The following is a 16,681-nucleotide window of genomic DNA, read 5'->3' as shown; positions in this document are numbered from 1 at the left end:
CAACCAATCATCACTATGGATAGGAAAACGCACGTGACTAGAGCATTGATTTCCACAAACTAATAGCAAACAATGTTTGCTTAAACACAACAAAGATGGCGGGAAAGAAGTTGTGCAAGATAAAAGACACTGACAACACCTTCGGACTAGTACACGCAAGATTAAGTCTTTTCTGTGGCCACTCATTTCACAAACACCCCTCACTAATTTTGGTTCTCACTGATTGATTGTAGAGTACGAAAAGAAAACACATTTAAGGCAGGAACTAATTTCTTTGAAACTACATCTATCACTGAGTCCTGATTTATTTGTACAATTAGTCTGTGAGACTTTTGAGGACAAATAAAGGTCACACGCCTCAGTGCTCTACTGTAAACGGAGGTATCGTGTGGCCAGCCCAACAACCAAACAAAATAATTATTTACCCCAACAAACCTCAGAAGGTCGGATTCGGAAAAAAATTAAAATCTAGCGCGAAAAATTCTGAACTTCAACAAGACTCGAACCTAAAGGCCTTCTGTTAAGCTCCAAGACCTCGCTAAGCTCCGCAACTTAGGGCTACACGTCCAAGAGCCGCTTTTAGCCTAGTAGAATTCTTGGTTTACACAAGAGCTAATACAAAGTCGATATTTTTATAAAGGAAAAAAATACTTGGTGTTGGGAGGGGGGGCCCTCAAAACGACTACTTGTTTTTTTTTTCTCTCCTGGTTTTAAGGCGATTTCCTGGCTGTGGAAGCTTACAGAGAGAGAGACAAGGAGGGGCCACAAATAAGGGTTAAGCCCGCGCTGTTGATGAGCAAGTTGAATCACTTCCTGAAGAATCCACAGTAAGGCTAATTATAGAATCTTTAGAGAACTCATTTCACAATCTTTTCCAGTTTCAGCTTCAGACTTTCACAGAACAGACCCAACAAAAATGATCTGATAGAACGATGTATGAAAACTGAAGCGTTTATATCGATAGGGCGAGCAGCAGTAAAAACAAAACAAGGCGTCAATGAAAAACATTTGCCTCCAAGGTATGCGGTACATACATTTACTTGAGCACAGTAGGTAAGATGTAGTATGAATTTATGAAAATTTACAAAATGGTAAAAGATGACTTTTAAAATATTACTTTTCTAAATAGACTTAAATAGTTGCGTAACGTCTGTTTCAATGTGTGCCATGGAAATGTTCCAAAACATCAAGTTAACCCCAGTAATCTCCTCTTTGTTTACATTTCGCTTCACTAGTTCCGGATGAAATTAGAAGGACATTTTAAAAGATGAAATGCAGTAAGAGAATGTAAAATAAAAGCGAGACCAAATGGAGAATTTTTGGGGATGTGGAGTGAACCATTTGGGTAAAACATTACACAAGGACAAGAGAACATAGATGAAATGGGCTATGCAATTTAGAAAACCTAGCCTGGTAGTGCAGTATGCGCTCTGGACCGTCGTTCGGTCGTCTTGATGGTCCCGGGTTCATACCCTGCCAGCTGCCAACCCCCGTTGTCCCGCAGGAGGTTCGGACTAGGAAGTAGATTATCTTCAGCTCTGAAGGAACATCGGACACGTGTAAAACATTGACAAACAATACAAATACTTACAGGTATATTAAAAAGTTCGTTGCCAACGATTATTCATTGTCGATGACAACACATGAATCAATAAAAATTTAACCAATTAGTTAATCAAAAGGTCGTAATTAATTAATTTTGCTTTATTTAGAAACTAACTGGATATTACCCGCGGCCTGCGGGCCTTAGATTGCATATTCCTGATCTAGTGGTGGATTGGATGTTGATCTAGATCTTTGTCAAACATGGCGAATGTTAATCAATTTTCCCTTCACATTTTTGTTTATTTTGCCACGAAAATAAAAGTAGGGTGTAAAAATGGGTTTACCCGTTCAGCCGACATATTCATATCAAATGTGAAAACGGGTATCCCCCACAAGTTTCGTTCTTTAATAAAGATACAATTATTTACTTTTGTCTACTTTTAGGGCCCTCCGGTTGTGAGAGGGGCATTAAACATAAACTACGGTCTCCGCCATGATTTATTTATACCAAGTTTATTAATATTTGTCAAACGGTTTTGATTTTTATTTTGTGAAATGCATACATAAGCCTTATTTTTGTGCTTTATATCATGGATGGACTAAGCTAAGGGGAGGTAAGCTTTTTTTATTTTATAGAGAATTAGGTCATTCGCAAAAATTTAAACTATAAACGTTTTAAGACTATAAAGCCTTCTATTTTTATAAGTACTTGTATAGCTCAGTGGCTAACGCGTGGACCTTCCATCAGACCCGAGCAACTTTAAAAAAAAAAAAAAGCAGCAGGAAAACTTCTCCCAGATCTCTACCAATGGGACCCAAGCACACTGAGCATTTTTTTAAAATATTTTGAACTTCAATTTTATTTGATTAAATTCACAGCTACTGCAACCACAAAAATAATACTTCGCCAATAATTCAGGATTTCACATTGTTCTCTCAACTATCAATAACACATTTTTTTTTTCTAACACCATTTTACCTTTTAAAAAATAAACTTTGAATTCAAACCGGAACTATTTAATGGAAATATATACTAACTCATGAAATTGATATGAAAGAATCCAAGTGTAAATATAAAATGACCCCCCCCCCCTTTCTTTGTCCAATCTACATATCTAAATTAAAAATGAACAGCCTAGATAAGGAAAGTTGAGGCCTATTAGACATCTGTCAAAAACTTCAAACAAAAGAGTCAGACATCAGGCGACCAAAAAAATAATAAAATGTTCGAACACGTGAGTTGAGTGAAAGTTGGGTGAAAGTTGGGTGAAAGTTGAGTGAAAGTTGAGTGAAAGTTGGGTGAAAGTTGGGTGAAAGTTGAGTGAAAGTTGGGTGAAAGTTGAGTGAAAGTTGAGTGAAAGTTGAGTGAAAGTTGGGTGAAAGTTGAAAGTTGGGTGAAAGTTGAGTGAAAGTTGGGTGAAAGTTGAGTGAAAGTTGAGTGAAAGTTGAGTGAAAGTTGGGTGAAAGTTGAGTGAAAGTTGAGTGAAAGTTGAGTGAAAGGTGGCTCTTGATGCAGGAGGAGGCCATTGAGTGGAGAAGACATTAGCAGAGCCCGGGTTTTGATATTACATAGTATTATGGTGCCGCCACTGTGTGTGCGTGTGTGTGTGTGTGTGCACTGGGGGTTATAAAATAAACGTCAAGAAATTGTCTGGTTGCGTTTCACTGTATAGCGAGCGACCTTCAATTTTTGGGTCGGTCTAATCACCGCCGTAGGAAAAAAAAATAAAACAGCTAAAGAATTCATTCACTGCATTCCTAACAATAATAATTGCCCAATTTTAGTGGTAATGATTGGATACAGGCGTGACACCGTACATACTGGAATAGGGGAAGGGGATATAGTCTGGTGCCCGACCTTGAGGCCATATACATATACATGGAACATAACCTGACTCAACAGCTTCATTTTGCACAGATGTTTAGAAGGGTCGGATAGTCACATCGCGGGCCCGCAGGACGTTGGTCGGAGTCATTGATATATATCATAGTATGTTACGGTGAAATAAAAGAGTAGGATTTAAAGTTCAATGATTGTATCAACAAAATGGTCAGTGTATAGAACTGTCACTCGGTGAAATCATAATATAAAAGAAAAATAATTTCTGAGCTGGAAGAAGGCGCGGTTACAGCGGACAGCCAACTATGTCAACACTTAATGAAAGGTCACCTCCAAAAGACTGAATTGACGCAGGTTAACGTCTGCTACCTCTGTTTCATCTTTCAATGTCGGCGAACACAATATGTCCCTTCCTTCCCCCCCCCCCCTAAAAAAAAACAGTGAACACTAAATGAGATAAGACCTTACCACTGCATTAGACCGTACATAGCATTAGTCATAGCAACTCCGTCTCACCCTTTTTCCTTCTCCCAATACCCCCACCCCTACACCACCCTTATATCAAGCATCAACACCTCTGTCCTGGTTATTTCAAAAAAATGTTTAACCAAATCCAAAAGGTTATACCCAAGGTGACTAAACAAGTGAGACACCATTCACTATTACAGCAGTACCAACAAGGCAGAACGTAAGTGTACAAGACTGAAAGTAAAGGACGGGGCAGAGACCAGCAACACACTACGACAATGGTTGGTCCATTATTTAGGCATTCTTCTTCTTGCTACTGATATGAGTAAGTCAACAAAGAACCCACGCAAGCACAACTAACGTCAAGTATTAAATATCACATTATCTCCAGCTTAGTAGTCTCTAAGACGTCGTCTATAACCTAGAGTTGTATTTGTTCTCTTATACAGACAGACAAGAATAGACAGAGATTTAGACAGACATTTTAGACATACATACATTTAGATGACAGACAGACAGACAGACAGACAGATAGATAGATAGATAGATAGATAGATAGATAGATAGATAGATAGATAGATAGATAGATAGATAGATAGATAGATAGATAGATAGATAGATAGATAGATAGATAGATGTTTCAGATATTCCTTCAGAATTTAATATTATTAACTTCTAGCCCAAACATCCCGCTGGAAGGGGGGGGGGTGGCGGTGGCGGCGGGCAGGGTTCGGAACCATCGAAGACCCCCTTGACCAGGCAGCCATCCATGTGACAAGTCTAATAACCCGCATATCTGCATTGTCCTCGTGTATCTACATGACTTATCCTCCCTAACAACTGTTATCTGCACACTGAATACACGATCAACATACTTAAAATATTTAGTTTACATTGTCAACACTAATTATTCAATGAGTCTTCCGATGAGCCTTTTTTTTTTGTACTTTGTACTGGCGTGTTTGAACGATGTAAACAATTGTCTGTGGCTATCTAGTTACACATGGTTATAATCTATTCGTTTATATTTTTGTTCTTCATAAAATCAATCCATTATATACATTCTCATTATGATAACGATTTCAGAAAATTGTTGTTTTGTATTTGTAAGAATATGCAATTCCTTTTCAAAAATTACTTTTTTTTGTTTTGCAATGTATTTACTGCTATAATTTTTTTATACAAAACTCGCAAGGAAAAGTAAAAATATTTCTGGGAAGATGTGCTACTTTTATTTTTCCATAAGACTTCAAACCAGCACACGAAGACAACAGTTTAAATATTCCTATATAATCTGCAATAAATTCTAACTTTCGATAGGTTAGAGTAGTTAGAGGGCTTGCCAAGATCAATACCATCTACATTTTATGAGAAGTATTTAGTGCAAACGCTATCAGTACATTAAGGATAGACAATAAATCAAAGGTGTCCGAAGGTGGTGCATTCTAAATACTACATTAGACTCCAGCAACTAGTTCACCACACTGACGCAATACAATATGAAATTGACAGAACTATTTTATTTAAGAGCTTTTAACAACAAAATTCCTTAGATGCAAGATTTATTCTCAGGGGTGATTGTTATTTATTTATTATTATTATGTAATAGCAGTCTTTGCTCATGTACAAACATTAAAAGTCACCTTCATATATCTCTTTAGGTCCCTAGGTCTGAGAACTTTGAAACTGAACAGAAGAATATGAAAAAAACATAGAAAATACTTTTAAAAAAAAAAGCTTATATTACCTTGTATCAACTAGTTTGGATCAGTCATGTAATTTATTTTGTAATACATCTAGACTAACAATTAAAAAGAGCATTTAAAAAAAAAAAGGGGAAACGATCTAAATTCGAACTCATGGCTCAAGCCTGCTCAAGCTTCTTATGCTAACACGGTAACCACTCTGCTAGTGGAGAGCTTATGAACATGGAAGATTGTAGAGTTATCTATGGTTTCTATAGTCTCATCCTATTTTTCAAGTTGTGTTCACTGCGAATCAGAAGACGATCTATAAAGGGGACTAGTGCAGCTTATACCACCACTTCAGTCAAGTACAAATTCTTTCCCTTGTTTGAGATGCCAAACAAAATAATTAATTACCAGCAGTTAATTAACTATTTGGTTAAATTATTTTATTGATTCTTGTGTTGTCCGGTAAAAGAAATAATTGTGCAAATTTCAGCTTTCAAGTACGAACCCAATAAATTAGGACTAATTAAATCTTTTTTTTTTATTGAATCTTACTGGAAACCAATTACATTGATTCAGAAAAGTCTTTGGAGTCTTAATGGAAGCCAATTAGATAGAATCAGATTTTTTTTTGTTCAGAAAAATGTGGGAGGTTTAATCATCAGTCCTCAGATTAATTGTATAAGTGCTAATACCTTATGGTTACAAGTACGTTGAAATGTCTATACGTTAACAATGTTTGTTTGTTTGTTGTTTTTACTTTCTACCCAATAGGAGCTTTACATTTAGAGAATCTGTCAAACAAGCATCAATAGTCAAATGTAATGTAACCACTAATGAAATAAAGACTATACGAGACATTTAAGTAACAGATTGACCACCTGATACAAGACAGGCTGATGCTCTTTCAGGGGCTTACCAATTTGCCCACCCTGACCCTCGCCCACTCGATTGCGTGCCAGAAGACAATGGAACTGACCTGGTGTGACTTGATGCCATCTATGTTGACCACGAAGCCCACGCCGCAGGCGTCGGACTCCAGCGACGGGTCGTAGAGGCCCTGTGACGCCGGAAGGCCGGGTGTCGAGTACTGGGCGCTGACCACCGGCATGCTGGCTCCGTGCTGCAATCACTGTTGTAAGAGAAACCAGAAAAAAAAAGGTCAAGTCAGTAGGTTAATCTGCTTCAGAACATTAGCTGAATAATTATACTACATTGTATGGTTTATAATAGCGAGAAAGTGATGGTAACAACCAATATTCAGAGATTAAACTTAGTGCAATAAAAACATGGGCATGTAAATGTAAGTGGAATGTCATGATAATTTGCTATAGATGCAAAGTTAAATAATACACAAAAAAAGTCAATGCAAATTATGCATATAAAGAAAATAGCTTTTTATATTAATTTCACGTAATCATAATAAGATGAATAACTTTTGTGTAAATGAATTATTATTGTAAACAAAAGAACATTCAATGAATAGATAATGCAATTTTGAAAAGCTTGTTGTGCTTAAAAACCTATTTCTTTTATTTTCATTAAATAAAGGTACACGACAGGCAAACAGGCTAAAATACAAAAAAATAATAATCAAAGACTATGACTATATACTAATGATTCTACTGCATAGAAATATGTATAAACGTATTATGTTGTTGTTGTTTGTTTTTTTTTAAAGTAATAAAACTGATGTGATAGAAGATTAAATCTGGAGAAAACTTTACACCAGAGATATGATAGAGAAGCGTGGATGCCTCCATGATTGATAAAACCTGCATCAGATAAAGCCGATGTCTCATGTAGGATCAGATGGTTGCCATATTGTAAAAAAAAAAAAAACATCACCAAAAGATACATATTTTATAGGTGACATTTCTTTTCCAGATTAGATCGTGAAAAGTAAGTTCATCAAATTTCTTCGATCCCTGAAGTTTCACGAAGATAGCTGAAGTTGGCCAATGGTCAAAACATTGACATGGTCAAAACATGTACATTGCCAAAACATGTCATTGGTATAAAATGGCTAGCACAGAGACGCAGTAGCTAGATCTAGTTTCCTCTCAAGAATCCGTCACCATTCAAAACTGCTACTATTATTATTTATATTGTGTATATGAACAAAAATGAAATGCGAAAAATGCGTCGGGAGGCAAAGAAGCGAAGAAAGAAACTCCAGACAGAGGATAGGAAATGACTGTGTTCATGTAAGGGAATCTTTATAAAAAGGAAAATAAAAATGTGTGTATATCCAGTAAATCATTGTTCGTTGTTATTTTCGTTGAGCTGGTGTATTTCATCTAACGATGTCTCCCGTCCATCGCCCTTGTCTGTCCCGAGACTTGTCACATCTAAATTAAGTATAAATTACGACAGCTCTTCCCAAGATGAGCAACTAGCTCGGACGCCAGTGCCACACGCACGCACACAAACACCATCTCACACAAAGCACATACACTTGGAAATAATTTGGGCTTGTGTTTCGTTTGAGACCCCGACACGGACCAATGCAACAAGAACGTGCAAGGGGGGGGGGATATCGGTTATTGATGAATGTCCGCGTTCAGTATCATGCGACAGAAGCTGCGAAGCTGAAGCAGAGGTGGGGGAAAGATTGACTAGCGATACGTTGCGTGCTAGAATCAGCTCATCTTAGATTTGGAAAACATAGTTCTGATAAAGGAGTTGAGGAAGCCATTAAAACTTGCGGGCAAACCTGGCCAGTTCTTCTGTCCCCCAGAGTACATATGTAACCCGTGCCAACGTGCGTTACTTCACATAAAGTACATGTCTTCAAAAGAGTGGACGGAACCAATGTCCCTAGGCGAAATGAAAAGTTAGAGAAAATAGAGTAGAGATTAATACTGGTAGATGTGTTGAAATGGGTTTTCCCAAACCAGAAGCGCAACAACTTAAACACTAAAAGAACTATAAAAAAAATAATATGTACCGTTACATCACGCTCAAATGATCTAATCTGTATGCGCATGATTTACCCCATAGAGAAAACAGGAAATTCTGTATAGTAGCCGAACTTACATTTTACTTTTGTTGTATGAAGAAGCTTTAGAAGATTTTGTGGTTTTATGAAACAACGATTTTTTTGTGGTTTTATGAAATAACGTCTGTAGACTGCACTTTAATCAAAGATTGTATCAGTAGTTTATATATAGAGAGAACTTTTATTTTAGATTTTAGTCTGTGGTTAATGTAAAACATGTTTTGAAGATCTGTGTAAAAAAAAATACCTAGTCACACTCCTCAACAAACGAACACACACACGCTGCTTTTTCACAAACGTCCAAAAATAAGACTAACAATCCCAACAGCTCCACCACTATTTCAGAACCAATTTAATTAATTTGGTGCAATGATCGACCAATTAACGGTCAGAAATGAGGGTCCGTCGATACATAAAGGGAATGTATAGGGCAGTAGAACAATTGCTTCTGCAAGTCCGTCCATATCAAACACAATCAATATCTGCATCATTCGTAATTAACTTCAATGGCCGCCGGCCAATGTGTCTGCATTCCATGACCGAGGTTTGTTTTTTAGAGGCAGTTGTGATTCTGTGCTTTCATTTTTATTTTATTTTATTAATTTTCTAAAGAAAGTTCTGCAAGAATCACACTATAACCAGAGTCTCCAGTGTCGGAAATGAAAGCAGACGACGCTGGAAGGGAACTAATAGTCGGTGGAAAGAAATGTTTAGGAAATAAAGAAGTCGATACCGAAGTATTGTAACTAAAAGTAAATTATAGATTGTATATAGCGCTACTTTCATGCTTATAAGCAAGCTCAGGTCGCCATGGTCCAATCTCATTGGTGGACCACTTGGGGAGAAGGTTTTCCGTGCTACCTTTGCTCAGTAAACACAACTCTGCCAAAGTCGGGTGTCGAACCTAAAGTTCAAGCGTACTTAGCCTCTCGATTGGAAAGACGTGGTGGAAGCATCCATTTTAAACAGTGACAGGTAATAATGTCAGCTGACATTGACATGGCTTTCTTATTTGTCACAACGTTCCGATTTTATTACGTCATACGCTTATCTGTGCGTTGATTCAGCCAAGTTGTTTAATTACAGATATACACTTCACATAGTCTTTGGTTGTCCTGAGTCCAACACTCACTCCTGTGTGGCACTTAAAAAAAATTCTTGTTAGAGTTTGTCTTGGAGCAAGGAACAAGAAAAGTCTTTATACTTGTGTTTCTCTGAAGTATTTGTTTTAAAAGTTATGTTGTTATAAATTGTAAGACCAGGTTATTGTTATGTTGTTCTGCTTATTGTTATGATTTATTGCCACTTTACGCTGCACTCTTCAGTCCTGGAGTATTGTGAATGTTGCTGAAGTGTTGTTCTTGTTATGCTTAATTATTCACTTTGTAATAAGCCGATTTCTGATTTTTTTTCTAGTAGTATTCTAATATCCATAAAATATTGAGCTGCGAGATCTAATAAAAGAGGAAACATATTCTAGTATTGCTCTAGTCTAAGTCAAATATTATTTTAGTTTGATGATACTAAATCTGTAAGTAATCATTTTTGCGTAACCTTATTGCGTTCTTTGATTTCTTTTTATAGAATCTGAGGATCCCTTGACAACTTTTCACTTTTTCGAATACTAAATACATATCTGGATCTCCACTGCCCGTTCATCTCATGCTTATTTCGTATTGTTCTTCTATTGAATCTATTGTATGCTACTATTGTCTTTTAATAAAGTTAATGCTTCAAAAGGATTATTAAGTATAGCGCATGTATTCGTGGTCTAATTAAATTATCAATCATTAGTCTAGTTCTCATTCAATTAATGTCAATAAACATTTTCTATAAGTGAAGCTATTTATAAGTACCATCGTCACTATCTCATTCACTCTTTCCTTCTCTCTATCAATATCTCTTCCTTCTCTCTTATCTCTTTCTGTCTCTCTTCTTAAGTGTCTTTCTATTCGTGAGTTTGTGTCTCTCCATTTCTCTCTGTTATAGCCATTTATTCCATCACTATCTCCTGAGAATACATGTCTTTATATTTTTATATCTCTTTCGTATTTTTTTCTTTTTCTCACTCCCCAGACTTTATGAAATAGAACGTACTTATGAGATCCTCACGAAAAGTCTCACGTACGTTTGTCTAATATTAATCAATTCTTAACCTCAAATACTTTATTTTTATAGCTCAACATCCAACATTGTATTAATTAAGTCTACTAAACATATCAAAGCTAGTCATTAATGTTTCAAAATGAATTCCATCAATTTACCAGTGACATCAGCCAATAATGAAACACGCAGGTCTAGTCAAGGCACTTCACTCTCATGCACGCACATCGCGTACACAAAAGGTTGCCATAACTACCATTTAGAAATACATCATCAGAAAGCTACAATAAGGAAGAAAAAAAGAGAGGCGGGTCTCACGTTTACGGAACCTGTGTGCTGCAGAGATTATATCCAGTTTAGGAAACTTTTGTATAATGTTATTTTCGCGATTGGCCTTTAATAAAAAGAAGGCATGTAAGAAGGGACTACAAAACTGTTTGGCATTTGTAACTAGAGAGAGACACATTGTTTTTCTACAAATTTGTTTCAGCGTGAATGTCAAGCAGTCAGCATAACTCCCCAGGGCCTTCACCTCAATCAGGTATGTGGAATACCCTTAACATGTTCTAGAATCTAGAGATCTCCATCTCAGATTCGAACAACTACTTGCAGCTACTGATTCCGAAGCCTAAAGCTCCACCAATGTTGCGTGCCTGTGTGAGTGTACGTGTGATGCGTGCGAGCTTATAAAAAGATAAATGTGTATATGTTGTTTAGATATTAGGTGGAGAAAAGATAAAAATCTCTAGTGGAGGTCACATTTGTGTTCAGACTTGTATCTCTGTTATCAAAACAGGATGTTCTCACCATTGAAAGATGCCTATTAAATACAATAAGAACCGCAAAAGGAAACAATTGACTTTTTTGAATACTGAGACACATCACTTTTAGTTCATGCACCTTTATACACAGCCAGTGTTTCCAAGGGTCAGTTTACAGGAAAATGTTGGTCAGTGAGATAATATAATAAAGGGAGATTTGGAAAAAGAAAGAAAACAGAAGGAAGGGCGAAGCATAGGGTAAAAGGAAATGTGGGGAAAAGTAGTAAGGATGAGAAGGAACAACGAAAAGAAAGAAGAAAAAAAGGAAAAGAGAAAGGGAAAAAGAAGAAAGAATGCGAAGAAAGGACGGAAAGAGAAAAAAAAATGAAAAACAATGAACCAATGAAAGATGAAGCAAATAGAGGCAAGAAAATGAAGGAATAAAATAAAGAAAAAAAATGAAGTTAGGAAGAACTCGAAGATTAAGCAGAAAGTACACCCTTGTCATGTTTAAAATCTGACTTTTGGTGTATTTCTGACAATGTATCAATGACATATACATTCATTTAAGGAATGAGAGACATGGGAAGGGGAGCAGTCAAAGCTTTCCCCCAATGGGCACCAAGTCATGGCCAAGGAAAGTACAGAAAGATTTTGTTTATATTTTTTTAAATAGCTATTTGCCCAGTGAATCTTAAGTCTTAATGATCTGCCAATACATTTCACAACATAGGCCAGTAGTTACTGGAGTACAAGCAGTTAATAAAACCAACCAACCAAGTGAGGAGCCTTGAGGAGAAGTAGATCAATGAAGGATTAAAGAGAGGCGTCATGCAGCCCCCCGCAGTCTTACTGACTTAATGCCTTGTAGCACGGGACAATCGTAAACATATCATGGCCAGTCACAGCTTGATAACTACACACCACTATCCATCTCAAGACCTGAACACAGCAATTAAATAGGGTGGCTGCAAGCAATTTTAGCTCTGTTTCTCAATCTTTTACTTTCTATTTTCTTGTATTGCAACACTTATTCTCTTTATCCATATACATAATGAAACAAGTTGTTCTTTTTAAGAAGCTTTGTCAGGCATTTTCTATTTTAACGAGGCTTTTATGATTCCCGAGTCCAGCCAACTCTAAAAGTATGCCTTACATTTGATAGAAACGGTAGCTACCCGTAGGTCTCTTGTTTTACTGTTTTTGCCCTATGTGTTATAAAGGACACAACAGAACTTTTGTTACATTAACAATTAACCTTACACTAACAATGAGAAGGGAGGGGGGGGGGCAAAGCAGAGTAAAAAAAAAATACGATGCCTAAACTCACCAAACTCAAAGTTTTGCCAAATTTATCAAGTGATTTTGGTGCCATCAGAGGTATAGATCTCATTTCCAAACAAGCTCCGGGAAAGTTGCCAGAAAAAAATAAACCAAGCATCGCGCTTGATCCATTTCTTCCTCACTTGCTCTCTTTGGATCCAAACATTATAGGAAACGTGACACGAGGGTGAGGGATGGAATTAGTGGATTCGGAATTGTCATCACAAGACGAGCCACGTCGTATGACATTAATGTGTGTATACATCAGTCCCTCGCTATGGACATTTCAGATCCAAACCCTGCAATGATTGCTTTTCCTAACGATGGTTTCATTTCTTGAAAACAAAAACTGAGAATAAGGATTTCATTATTTGTCCTATACTTCCGCTTCAATCAAACTCGTTCGGAGCCTCGGCGTGTGGCGTTAAGCAAGTAAGTGGGATTTGGGAGTGAGTGGCATACACTCCCGGGGGGGGGGTCGCTGGAGTTCCCAACTCCAATGTGGGGTAATTCTACATTTGATTCTATCTGTGATTACGGAGCTCCTAAAGCTAGTACAAGTCTACATTAAAGATCGGACCAGAGAGCACTGAGCATAACTTAACAAGACTGCCTTTATGTTGTACACCGGAGTCACCAAATAATCTAGCTATTTATAATTGTTACTATTTGATATTTTCAGGTGGGGTTTTTTTTGGCACAATTAAGGCCATTTCGTGCCCATAACCTCTCAACGGTTATTTCCCCTTTATAGCTCAAGAGCTAAATGTTATAGAGCAAAGTTATTAAAAATAAGGTCCATTCATAGCTCGAATAGTAAAAATGTAATAATGATGATTATAATAATAATAACATTAATGATCGGAATACAAGTAAATATACAAGAATACATCTTGTCTGTCTTTTAGCCTCTCATAGAATGTATTACGCATACAATGAGATGACTTAAATTGGTACTGTTTATACACAAGATCTTCTTTCCTGATTGGCATTTTACAATAATCTATTCCATACATAATCTCTGTGGAATTACAGCGGGTCTCGGGGTCTATCCTCGCGCAGGTCATTGGGCATAATAATTCACATTATAATATTCAGCAGCATAAAATAAACAATGTTACGTGCGGATCTACCTAGGATCTCCCTATTAAGCTTACTTGAATGCAAACTACCTTTTGACTTTGTCTACTTACCAATCTGATGACTGCCACCACGAGAAACGTCTTTTGTTTAGTTACTGAAACTTTCCCAAGACCGAAACAAAAGACATAACAAAAGGACAATGGATGGAGCCCGTTCAAGATGCGATCAAACTTTCACGTCGTACGTTTTGTGCACGAAATAAAACTTGGTTAATGAATGGATAAAGCACTGACCCATTAATCTTATATAGGCTTTGTCCTTACAACGTTGGGGAAAAAAAGTGGCGTATAAATAGATTCACATGATAAACATGCATCTTTATCAATGTGTGCACATTATGTATTGGTGATAAAAGGTCAATGTATAGTAAAAAAATGGGAGCGACAGGGAAAAAAAATAAACATCCAATGACTCATTTATAAAAATCATTGATAGTAGAACGCCATAATTCTGACCTTTGATACAAATGAACTAAAAGAGCCCAAAGTATTAACACAAATACATACGTGGCTTTATCTCGGGTTTTACATCAACTATTTCATTGACAAACAAACAAACGAACATAGTGATAAAAAAAAAAGTACGAAGTTCGCCATGTGACAGCTGTTCTAATTAGATGACCCTTGCAGTGTTATTGAAGAAAAGATGTGACTTAACTCTCACAGCACTGACGGTCAGATATGTCTATAATACACATATTGCCACGGACTGACATAGACATGAAGTAGACGTAATCTGTAAATGTTTTCAGAAATGTTCATGTTTAGATCCAAAAGATACAGAGATAGTGCTGCCCAATAGACGCTTAGCGTTTAAGATGTCAGCAATAGAGAAAATATAATGCTGTCTTTTAGGAATACCAAGTACTGCAATTAAAGTGGAAGCCCAACACAAACATGTACATAGTAAAACTATTATCCAACTCTCAAAAGTAGCCTGCGTTTAGTTCCCATTTAAACATACCCATGAACAGCCAAAAGTTTAATTTTGTTGTTTTTGAAAACTTTCTCCCATAAACACGTTGTAAATGGTATTGCGTTAAGAAAGGCTGACATTAGAAAGGTGTGCCCAAAAATGAAAACATCTGGAATCCACTGATCACCAGAAGAAATTTCAGACCTCAACGTAAGGCAATAACAATATGACTTTTATAAAAACTTACTTTGCAAGTATTCTGACTCATCGGACTTAAAGCCAGATCTTGTTACCAATTTCTTGTGACAGATACATAACAGTGCCAACCTTTTTTTTTCAAAAGTACCTGCTATGTAAACAACTTTATGACAGTGATCATTCCTTCACTCCCTTGCCAATATCGTTTACCAGGTAGCTAGAGCAAGCGTGAAATGAACAGTACATAGTATAAAAGGTTCTCAACCACAAAACTTCTACCTCTATGTCACCACAAACGAAAAGTTAAGCCACTTCGTGACTAAAGCACGTTCTAGTGATATTATTATTATAGCTTTTATATAGCGCTACTTTCATGCTTATAGCATGCTCAGAGCGCTTTGGTCCAATCTCATTTGTGGACCAGTGGGGGGGGGGGGGAGGGGGGGTATCTAGGAGTTGGTTTTCCGTGCTGCCTTTAGGCGCTCAGTAAACACAACTCTGCCCGAGTTGGGTGTCGAACCTCGAGCCTCCTTCTGGGTAGCCAAGCCAAGTTCAAGCGCACTTGGCCTCTCTTCCCACCATATAAATGAAATGACCTACTCATATAACTCAACTTCGGAACACGAGCATTCAGTGGACAGCGGACCACAGAGCGAGAGCCCCCCGTGTAGTTAAACGGTAAGAGACTAACAATACAGTTAATAATACCGGAGTACTGTTACACTACAGCGACATCCTATTTAACTGAGATGAACTCCAATTGGTGACAAGGCAGGGAGACCTAGGTCTCCCGTAGTGCCCTGGTAAGGAACTCTGCTGTTTGGCGTAGTGCCTCGTAGCTTCCATACAAACTTAGTGAACCACTAGATACGTCCTCCCGCAGCTCGCGGAACTGCGGACACTCTTGCAAGACGTGCGCCACCGTCTCTTCTGATTCCCCGCAGTGTCGGCAACGGCCATCAAAATTTGGCCGGAACCGGGCGAAGTACGCACCTATGGGGCAGTGTCCCGTACGCAACTGCGCTATTGTTGTTTGTTCCGACCTTTTTAGCCTCCACCACGGGTCCTCTCGATTTGGGCGGCGCATGTGCTGCCAGACTCCCGTGGCAGTGTTGGAGTCATCCCAGGATTTCAACCACTTTTCATGTACCCACTCTCGTATTACTGTCGTAGCCTGTTGGAACGTACTTGGCGATTCGAAAGCGGGCACGGCCAGCGCTCCTTCTCGTGCTAGAGCATCAGCCACGGCATTGCCCCTCACGCCGCAGTGCGAGGGCACCCTATGCATAACGATGACAGCTCCAATAAGCAGGCGGATGTTATTTGCGGCGCCTAATGCCTCTTCCACCAATTTGGACTTTCCCCCTAAGCCAACCATGGCTTGGAGGCAGGACTGGGAATAGGTAACCATTACAACGGTAGTCGCAACGGTTATCTTTTCGCGCAGTTTTTGGAGCACGTGTTTTAGGGTATTTGTAATCGCCGTTAATTCTGCATCAAAGCTACATGCGGCGAGGCCGCATGTGCCTGACAGCTTTTCTGGGTCGAGGTCTGGGTAACAGATATAGGCCCCATACCCAGCTCTTACGGGGTCCTTCATGACCGACCCGTCTGTGTAACAGTATATGGCATCGGCCGGGTAGGTCTTTAGTGTTTCCTATTTAACTAGTTATGTTCAAAGTAAAGACCCAAT

General features: G+C 38.0%; 1 protein-coding gene across 2 annotated transcripts in view; it reads right to left on the bottom strand.

Annotated features, from left to right (window-relative positions):
- LOC106056462 (uncharacterized) overlaps nt 1-16,681 on the bottom strand; it is a 96,427-nt gene that overhangs the window by 57,084 nt on the left and 22,662 nt on the right. The window contains exons 1-2 of one of the 2 annotated variants that reach the window (XM_056032776.1): nt 13,926-14,108; nt 6,524-6,676 (exon numbers count right to left, since the gene is read on the bottom strand). In XM_056032776.1, the coding sequence (XP_055888751.1) occupies nt 6,524-6,655 (132 nt within the window). In that variant the 5' untranslated portion in view covers nt 6,656-6,676; nt 13,926-14,108. Of the gene's footprint in view, nt 1-6,523; nt 6,677-13,925; nt 14,109-16,681 lie in introns of those variants that run through there. The other variant, XM_056032777.1, reaches the window with a different exon arrangement.

The sequence above is a fragment of the Biomphalaria glabrata genome, chromosome 6 (genome assembly GCF_947242115.1).
Source record: "Biomphalaria glabrata chromosome 6, xgBioGlab47.1, whole genome shotgun sequence".
NCBI classification, from domain to species: domain Eukaryota; kingdom Metazoa; phylum Mollusca; class Gastropoda; family Planorbidae; genus Biomphalaria; species Biomphalaria glabrata.
Note: the sequence above shows the minus strand (reverse complement) of the source record. Positions and strands in the feature narration are given on the sequence as shown.